Source organism: Triticum aestivum, chromosome 5A (genome assembly GCF_018294505.1).
Source record: "Triticum aestivum cultivar Chinese Spring chromosome 5A, IWGSC CS RefSeq v2.1, whole genome shotgun sequence".
Classification (NCBI taxonomy): Eukaryota; Viridiplantae; Streptophyta; class Magnoliopsida; order Poales; family Poaceae; genus Triticum; species Triticum aestivum.
The window spans coordinates 396,197,152-396,207,216 of record NC_057806.1 but is presented as its reverse complement, the minus strand read 5'-3'; the positions used below and the strand labels follow the sequence as shown (position 1 = coordinate 396,207,216).

The 10,065-nt window shown below is 44.4% G+C and overlaps 1 protein-coding gene across 1 annotated transcript; it reads right to left on the bottom strand.

Annotated features, from left to right (window-relative positions):
• Positions 1 to 1,025: 1,025 nt before the first annotated feature.
• LOC123106989 (glutathione S-transferase U18) lies at positions 1,026 to 2,458 on the bottom strand. The gene is made up of 2 exons (XM_044529002.1): positions 1,892 to 2,458; positions 1,026 to 1,794 (listed from the first exon to the last, which is right to left on the bottom strand). Exons 1-2 carry the CDS (start codon positions 2,207 to 2,209, stop codon positions 1,417 to 1,419), a joined length of 696 nt encoding a protein of 231 aa, XP_044384937.1. The 5' UTR covers positions 2,210 to 2,458; the 3' UTR covers positions 1,026 to 1,416.
• Positions 2,459 to 10,065: the final 7,607 nt, after the last annotated feature.

Here is a 10,065-nt window from a genome sequence, read left to right as displayed (position 1 = left end):
ACACTCATAATGGTACTCCACCACCATTCAAATGGCCTATATCTGTCCTTGCAATTTCTAATAATTTAGACCAGGCAAATGCGAAGAAAACTGATTCAGTGCAAGATAGATGAGAGAAGCCGGAGCCTAGATTTGTCAAACTAAATGTTGATGCAGCATTTTATGTCGAAGAAGGAGTGGGAGCAACGGCTGCGGTTATCAGAGATGTGAATGGATCATTTCTTGCAGCGCAATGTATCTATATCCCTGTGGCATCAAGCGTGGTCACGACGAAAGCGCTGGCAATGCGGGATGGCCTGAAGTTCGCAAACTCTTTAGGTTTCACGCGAGTAGAGGCAGAATCCGATTCATTAACAGTGATTGACTCCTGTTGTGGCCAAGCAAGATGGTGGACGAAGCTGCTGCTATCTTCGCGGAGCGTGTCGATGTTTCGACTTTGATTGGGAAGGTCAAATTTAAGCATTGTCCTCGTAATGCAAATAAAGCGGCGCATGTGCTAGCTAAACATAGTTATTGTAATAAATTCTCTAGCATTTGGACGGACGAGCCTTCGGGCTGTCTGGTCTCAAACCTTGTGGACAATGTAATTCCTTTTTAAGCCAATAAAGCTAGTCATGATGGCCTTTCCAAAAAAACACGTTGAAGTGTAGAAACACTCTTACAATGACGGTTAGGGGTGGAAGTTTGGGGCCTTGCGTAATGTTAAGCATACCAACGCAACTCGTCGCAACAATGTGTATTGATATTATAAACAGGCAAAAGTTACGACACGAACGAAATATAAAACATAAAACCATTTAAAATACCACTGAATTAATATTTATTCTTAAACCATTTAAGATTGTGCCCATCGGAGTATGGCAATTGTTTATGGACCCTAATAACTAGCAAAGGTCTATTGTGGGACATGTCAGTTGCGAATGTTTTGTATGGTAAATTATTCGAAAAACACATGATAATTTCTTCACAAACACATGTCAACTTCTTGCAAACAGAGGATTTTATGTGAAATTTCCCATGCTCACTTGAAAGAAATTGCCATAAATTGCCGTGAAAACTTCTGTTTTAACATGCACCTCCGGCGAACATTCGCTGAATAATCAAAAATGCTACACTTACGGGCAATATACATATGAATCTTACGGACTGCACCCCACTAACCAATGACCAATCCCTCTCCCCCGCTGATTTCAAGGATGGGTCCCACTGCCCCCAGTTTCCAGTTAAACATGTCCAGCTCAGTCCGTAAATAATTTCCGTGGCTTGCGTCTGTAAGTCTAGCAAAGTTCGCTGAATAATATTACCCTTGTTTATTCAGAGACGTATGTGCGGGTCTGTAGGGACAAGTGAACCCAACCAACCAGACTGGAGCCTTGGAGCTGGATCCCCTCGCCGAGGCCCCGGCACGGCGGCGCCTCACGGCCGGGAGGAAGCGTTGGCCGCCAGCGCCGCGCGGAGCACCTCGCCGAACTCAACGAGCCTGGCGGCGTCGGGCACGAGGTCCCCGACGGCGTCGTGCGCGCAGAACCGCACCGCCCAGGCCGCCAACCGCGGCGTTCTGGCCTCGTCGAGGACGGGAAGCCCAGCGATCCTCTCCGCGGCTCCGAACCACCCGATGTAGGAGCCAACGACGATGTCCAGGAAGCCGACGTCATCCCCACCGAAGTAGCGCTTCCCGCCGCTGCACTCCAGGAAGGCCTCCTCGAGCTGCCGGAGCGCGGCGGACACCTGCTCCGCGGCATCGGCCTTGTCGCCGCCGACCATACCTCTCAGTGTCCGAAGTGGTGAATGGAGCTGCAACCTCTCGGAACAGATAGCCATGATCAATTACCAGAACAGTAAAATAACTCGCGTTTCAGATCCAGTGGTCACGATCGAATGGCTGGCTCACCTTGGCGTCGGCGTACTCTGCCCAGAACCGGTGGACGGCGCGGCGGTAGGGGTCGGCCGGAAGAATGGGCTTCCCGGCGGCGGAGAAAGCTTCGTCGACGTACTGCACGATGACCAGGGACTCGCAGACGGGGCGGCCGCCGTGGAGCAGCACGGGCATCTTCCTGTAGACGGGGTTGGACCTGAGCAGCAGCTCGCTCTTCCTGCCCACCGCTTCCTGGAGGAACTCGTACTCCACGCCCTTGAGCCTGAGCGCGATGCACACTCGCGTTACGAACGGGCTCGCCCACCCGCCCACGACCACCACCGGCTCCGACATCGTCGCCGCCGCCGCCGCTGGTTCTTCTAACACACAAGCCACTTAGTGGAAACCACTGTCAATCAATGGTAATTTTGCTTTGTCTTCTGGAGCAGCAAGGTTCTGAACGACGCCGTCGACGGCGTCAGAGACCGATCGACGCCACCGGAGCGCGGCCGGAGTCGTCGGATCCAGCCATCTTTTTTTTTTTTTTGAAATCTTGGTGTAAAGGGAGTGGTTGGTGCGGTGTGTGATCGAATTAAGAATAACCAAATTGGACCAGCGGCCGAAGGAGGGCCAATGTGGTTGTTGGGCGTTGCGATGGTGCACGTGGCTTGACATGTCCACTAGCGTTCCAGAGTGGATTTGACTGGACATGTCACCAGAACGACAAATCATATACTTTTTCTAACACGGTAACATTTTTTGTCCAAGAAAACTTATGATTTATTGATCAACTGTCTATGTAGTATAAAGAACACCTAAAATTAAAAAAAATCCAGGTCCATAGACCAACTAACGATGACTACAATCACCGGAGCGAGCTGAAGGCGCCATCATCTTCACCCCTCCCTTATCGAAGCCGAGCAAATCTAGGATACATCTTGATATTCAATGGCTTCTAGTCAATGTGAACGTCGCCAAATGTCTGAATAAATCTAAGAAAATGAACCTTAATGGTTTGTTTCCATTATAATAAACCTAACCATCTACGCTCACTTTGCAGAACTACATAACGAATTAGACAGAGAAGAATATTAGATTGAGAAGGGTTGCGGTATTGCACATCTGAAGATGGTGCTAGAAAACTCCCGTTTCAACGTGTATCCCTTCCCGAGGCGATACGAAGGAACCCTAACTCCCCTAGCCGCCAGCCCTCCTCTCCCCCCTTCCATTGCCACTGTCGGGCGAAGCCCGTGCAGTGCAGGTGGTGGCGGGGCCTCTCCTAGGCCCGGGCCCCTATCCCTGGCGGTAGCATGGTTTCCTTTAGAAGGAGTACTTGGCAGCGGAGTGCAGTGAAGTTTCGGTGATGGCTCTGCTCAATGGCAGCGCTTGTAGTGCAGGCTCCGTCTAGGGGTGCTGCCTTGGTGGCAGCAACGGCTAGGAGTCATGGGCTTGCCTGATTTGGATCTAGCCAACATGGATCGGTTTCTGGCTACTGACAAGTGTGGCGACATCGGGCCTTAGCGACTGCTGGACGCCATGGTGGCAGCTCGGTGTGGTGGTGCTAGCGGTTTCTTATTAAAATTTCTTCATGAATTATTGGAAAATGTTTAGGAATTTTATATAAAAATCGTTGCAAATATTTTAAAAATGATCAATCATTTCAAAGATTGAACATGAATTATAAAATATTGTACATTTTAGAAAATGTTCACAAATTACAAAAATATCAGATAATTTTCAAAGTGGTTTATAGATTATATTTATGTTCATGAATGAGAAAACATGATTTTTTGTAAAAAAATATTTTAGAAAAAAATTATTACGAAAAATGTTCATGTATTTTAAAATAGTTCACAAATATCAAACCGTTTTAAAACAAATTACAAAACATAGTCATGAATATATATATAATAACCAATAATTTTTTAAATAAAACATAAAACCGTAAAATAAGTAAATTTAGAAAACCAAAATGAAAGAGCGAAAAATCGAAGTAAAATGAAATAGAAGGAGACAAAAACCAGAGAAGGACACACAAGAGAGAGGGAATGAAAATAATAATTGATGAACACCGAAGACCCGAAGTTGTGCCGGCCCATGTACCCATCTGGAGTGTAGCGTTTGCCTAGGAAAAAAATATCAGGTACTCCCACCCCTTGGTGCTCCCGGTGCACCGATGCCGAAAAACATTTTTAAAGTGCTTCAAAAATTCTTAAAAAAAGTTAGCACAGTCACACAACATCGATGTATCTTGTCACGAAATTTTAAATCAAAATTCGAAACATTGCTCGAGATACAAAAATAACAAATTTGACATCAATGTGATAATGGGCCAAATCTAAAGTCCAACTTATGTTATGTACTATTTACTGTGGAATTTGTCATTTTGTATCTCGAGCAATGTTTTGAATTTTGATTTGAAATTTTGTGACAAGATGCATCAATGATGTGTCAATGTGCTAAGTTTTTTTTCAGAATTTTTCAAATATTTTTAAAAAAATTATCGACATTGGTGCACCGGGAGCACCCCAAAGGGTCGGAGTACCTGATATTCTCCCTGTTTGCCTGAGCGGAACTACTATTCAGCCCCGTACACGCTGCCGAACAAGTCAACGCGCACCCACCCTTCCCCCGGGGTGCCACTTACCGGCCCATTTGCGGGGCTGGATGCCAATCTTTTCTTTCTCGTCTTTTTGTTTTCTTTTTCTTTTTTATTTTTATTCTTCTTTAAAATAATTCAATATTACAAAAAGGTTGCAAAAATGCAAAAAAAGTGTGAATTATGGAAAAAAAATCAACAACACATAAAATATTCAAGGATTCAAAAAATGCTCGTGATTTTAAATATAACATTTACCTATCCAAAAAATATTTACGAGTTTCAAAAAATGTACATGAGTTCAAAAAAATTCTCGAATTTTTAAAACATATACACGTATGAAAAAATGTTCGCGATATCATAAAAAATATTCAGATATTCACAATTTTATTTGTGAAATTAAACTGATTGTGAATTAGAAAATGTTCACGATATTGTTAAATAATGTTCACAAAGGTCAAAAAATGTTTGCGAATCTAATTTGTTTTTCAAATTTCAAAAAACGTTCATCGATTCTAAAATATTTAGCATTTAAAAACAGATTCATGAGTTCCCAAAACTATTGACAAATTCAAGAAATGTACATGAATAGTGATAAAAATGTTCATGTATGCGAAAATCTTCACGATGTCGAAAAAATGTTCATGAATTTGAAACATGTTAATTTTTTGAAAACAAATGGAATTTCAAAAAATGTTCACAAATTAAAAAAATGAAAGTGGACAAAAACAAAAAAAGGAAAAGATAAGATAAAAATTGAAAAAGATAACGATAAGGAAGAAGGAAATGAAAAAGGAGAAAAAATGAAAGGAAAAAATAAAACCCTATTTGGGAAGGTTCTAGAACCTTTTGAAAACCGGAAACAAGGTAGCTGGGCCGGGCGAAACATAAGCAGCGGGGAAGCGGGGGTACGCGCGTGGTCGCTAACCAGCGTCCAGCACGCCGTATAGGATCCCTGTTGGTCGAGATTCCATACTTACATGTGAAATATTGTGCATTATCTTCGGAAAAACGCGTGGAATATAGATTGCGAGGCCCTGAGTAGCTCACGTGCTAGCCCCCTGTCGCACATCACAAAACAGACATCAAAACTACTAGCGACCAATGGAATACCAAGGGTGCCGCCTAGGATTTCTCGGGCCGCCGTCATCTGAGAAATTTAGCTGCCTCGGATCTTCAAGATCACTATGTTCTTTATCAACTTCTAGCGATCATCATAGTTTTGTGAAAAAAAATTTCTTTTCATTCTTTTGACAGTGCCTTGAGGTTAGAGAGTTTCTGTCCTCGCTGATTCGATAGTAGCAACTAGTGGGAATTTCTCAAAAAAAAAACTAGCAACTAGTGGAATTTCCTATTAGACACTCTCTGCGTCAAATAGTTGAATCTCTGCACAGGGACGAGTGAGCAACGACTTTGGGCTTGTGGTATATATAAGAATGCGTTTTTCTAGAACGGTTTTCCTATTAGATCACTCACGCACGTCGTGCAACTTTGGGTTTGTGGTATATATAAAAATGTCCCAAAATATAAAAATGTTCTTCTTTTTTAGAAAAAAAATCATGTTTTTTAACAAAAGGAAAACATTCCACGAATTAAATACTCTTCATGAATTTCAATAATGTTGAATAAATTTCAAAAATATATATCATTACTTAGGAAAATGTTCCGAATTTTATAAGATGTTTAAAAATTGGTAAAAAATATTTCTGAAATTCAAAAACATGCAAGCATTTAATTTAAATTTAAAGAAAAAAGAATTTTGAAAGAAGAAAAGAAACGGAGGGAAATCGAAAAGAGACCGGTCGAGAGAAGGTTCTAACATTTTCAAAACCGATGGGAAAGAGACGCGGAACAACTTTGGGGTGCGCCGTGCGCGAGAGCCGCTCACGACTCCGCTGCCTCGCTCGCGTAGGTCCAGCACGGACGTCACTCTCGCGTCTCTTGCCAGTAGAAATTGTTGGCTGCTCATTGTTGGACCAGTCCGTGCTTGACATGTTTATCGCTAGCTTCCCATCCCTTTCATCAACCCGGGCCCTGCACGAGACGACGCAGCTTTCCGCAGCTACTAATCATCGCGGGCTCTTGTTTCAAAAAAAAAAAAAACTAATCATCGCGGGCGCGGCACGGCGCGCCTCTTGGTGTCGCACAAGAGGCAGGCACCTGTGCCCTGTAGGCTGTAGCAATACGCCAGTTTGGCGACGGATCGGCTGCCAGGTCGTGCTCATGGTGGTTGATTGGTTCATCCATCATGGACGAACGTACGGGTGGCGGGTTTCAATTAAAGGGCCTAGCGTATGCATGCCCACCCCCTCCCTGCCTTGTTAACTAGCTAGCCCAAATGATATCCTATATATATCCTACGTAAAAGTACGTACGTACACAAATCAAAGCTATCCCCAGTCCCGTCCCTGGATTAATCAACTCTCAAGATGGCATAAGATCCCAGTGAAGTGGCTCTCGGTGACCTGGCAACACATAATCATGTGAATTATCAAATGCCCAGTGGTTAGTGGTAGCTCCTCGCTCCCTGGCACCCATCCGTGCCTGCATCAGCAGACGAGCAATGATCTCTTTACTTAACTAATCCGCTCTCTCCCTCCCAGTTGCCCTAATATATTCATTCTCTCCGGTCTTATCGGCTCGACCGATCTTGCATCATGCATGCAGATGAGATGCGCCTTACTATAGCCGGTGGGTGCTACGCAGCAACAAATCCCTGAAAAGTTCGTCCCAAAGTGCATTATCGTTTGCGCGCATCTGGTCCCGGCTCCCAGGCGTGTGCTTCACTTGATCCCAGAAGAACGTTAGGAAATGCGCCACTTGCAAAGGTGACCTCTTTTTCGAGACCGAGCATACCGCCACTTGCAACAAGGTGTCACTTTGGAGTGCAAACCTAATGCTGCCTGCAGTTGCGATTGCGAATAGGATGGCAGCATTCTCAAGCTTCGGCAGGGAAAACAACAACCCACCTAGCTAGTAGGAGGAGTACGTACCTTGATAGATTGATGCTGACTCGGACGTGTCCCCACCGGCTCTACAGTGCTCGTACTACTGGTAGTACTCCCTCTGTAAACTAATATAAGACCTTTTAGATTAATCTAAAAAGTCTTATATTAGTTTACATAGGGAATACAAGTTTTCTTTTTCTGGAGCCCCGTCTTGCTTAGCTAGATTGCAGATCTCCTCCTTTTCAGTGCTCTAACTGCTGTGTTTATGCGATAGGAACCTCTCGTGTGAATTTTCGTTTTCCAACAAAGGGCCGCCGGCCGTAGGCGGCTCTGAGGTCGCAAATAGACCCGAGGTGAAGTTTTGATGCCAACTTCATAACTGTTATATTGATCCTCCTTGGGGAAGTTAGGCTACGTGAGTTTGGCAAGACATTACCAGTTGCTGGCTGACCTCTATAATGTGAGTGGGGTCAGAAATCCCAACTAAAATAGTTCAACCTTGTGGATGAGCTCTGCTCAGTGGTTAGGGGCAGCGCTTCCTCCCAGACGCAGCGTGTGTTTTTTTTTGAAAGATCCGGGGTTTCCGGCTTCATTGATTTAGAAGAAAGCATCGGAAGAACAGAGGGTGATCAAGCGATCATGGATGCAGTTTGAAAAATGAAAACTACAGGGTGACCGGCTTAGCCCTCGGCCTAATCTCTCGCTACATATTCCCCAAAGGGGGGTTCTAGGCATGTTGCTCCCGCCATTCTCCATAGCTCGATCGTGTTTCTGATGGAGTGCAGCACGTCTTCAGCATGGGGGAGTTTGCTGTTGAAAACACATGCATTTCTCTCCTTCCATATCTCCCAGACGCCGCGTGTTCGAACCTTGGTTCTTAAATGGGTCTCACATCTTCTTCTTTATTAAAAATCAATAGGGGCTTGGTCTAGTTTTTAAAAAATAGTTCAACCTTACTTTCTCCGGGTTTATTGCCCCTTCATATTTTGGTTCTAAGTTTGACAGTAGATTTGACAAGCAAAACATTAGTGATATGCCATTAAAATTTATATTGTTGCCTTCATATTCACTTTTTTCTAATGATATTACTTTTTATTACATACAAATCATATTTTATTAGATAAGTTATGGTTAAAATGTGTCTCAAAATAAGAAAATGGGCTAATAAAGTCGGACTAAGGGAGTACTACATTTTTTTCTTCCAACTTCGCTTACTGTTGGTCTCATGTTTTTTCCCTTCCTTTTTAGACCCGGAACTGTGAGGCAATAACCCCGCAACAAACTTTACTAAAGCTCAAAAAAGATATTTAGAAACTGCACAAAGACTATACGAAGAGATCCTCAAATGAAAGGGATATATACATGCTACAATTGAGGCTATGGTGGGCTATCAACCTATGATTGTAACTGATCACTATGCTTTTTCTTCACCCTATTCGTCGCTCGTGCATGGTGATGTCATGGGTAATCTGGTTGCGCCATGCTTTAGAAGAAGGTATGTTTGCCCTTGAAATATGTACCCGTTACTATTTTTCAAATGTGCCAGCAAGCAATAAACAACTTCATTGCAGAAAGGATGACCAAAATCCCTTCTAACCGCCAGTGCAATTTGCCACACATCCATGCCACGTCCCTATAGTAAATTCACACATAGTCCCTATGCGTCATAGATGGGCCCTACACATGTTTTGAATTTGGAATAAAAAGAACAGGTGAAACTAATCCTTTCCTTCCATAGGTGGACAAAAGCATTGTTCAAAAGAAAAAGATGGACAAAGCACACGGTATGTCTCAGCTTACCTTGAAATTCCTTCGATGAAGCATATCACTAATATTTTTTTGTAGAAAAAGCATATATCTCTAATAATTCCAAGTGTCAGTTGGATTAATTAAAGCTATCTGGTGTCATGGATTGGTGGATGTCAATTGGTATAGCTTTTGGATTGTGGTCTTGTAACGCCCCGAAACCGTTGCGTCAGGTGTCTGCCAGTTATTCGCTGTTGTTGCCTTGTCATTTGTTTGCGTGTCATGCATTTCATATCATGTCATCATGTGCATCACATTTGCATACGTGTTCGTTTCATGCATCCAAGCATTTTCCCCGTTGCCCGTTTTGCAATCCGGCGCTCCTATGTCCTCCAGCACCCCCTTTTGTCTCTTTTCGTGTGCGGGTGTTAAACGTCCTCGGATTGGACCGAGATTTGCCAAGCGGCCTTGGTACACCACCGGTAGACCGCCCGTCAAGTTTCGTGCCATTTGTAGTCCGTTTGATACTCCAACGATTAACCGGGGAACCGTAAAGGCCTCGTGTGTGTTGCAGCCCAACACCTCTCCAAAGTGGCCCAAAACCCATCGAAACCCCCTCTATCCTCTCGGTCATTCGACCATGATCACATGGCCAAAAACCGCACCTTATTTGGACTCTCCTAACTCCCTCTACCTATAAATAAGTGACTTTCCCCGAAATTTCGCGGATGAAACCCTAGTCTTCTTCCCCTCGCGCCACCGGACACTTCCCCACCACCGACGGACATGTCAACCGCCACCGTCCGGCCTCTCCCGCGCCGCCACGTCGCCCTCTCTCTCCTCCCCGCCGCCAGGGCCTGTGAGGCCCAGATTGGGCCCGCCCCGGGCCGCGCCGGGCCCGAGGGAGCCCGCGCCTC

What these genes read in the sequence shown, in the direction of transcription:
- LOC123106989 (XM_044529002.1), bottom strand. Translation starts at nt 2,209, where the DNA reads ATGTCGGAGCCGGTGGTGGTCGTGGGCGGGTGGGCGAGCCCGTTCGTA. An exon ending in CAGAGTACGCCGACGCCAAG is followed by an intron (nt 1,795 to 1,891) that starts GTGAGCCAGCCA and finishes GAGAGGTTGCAG; the next exon opens with CTCCATTCACCACTTCGGAC.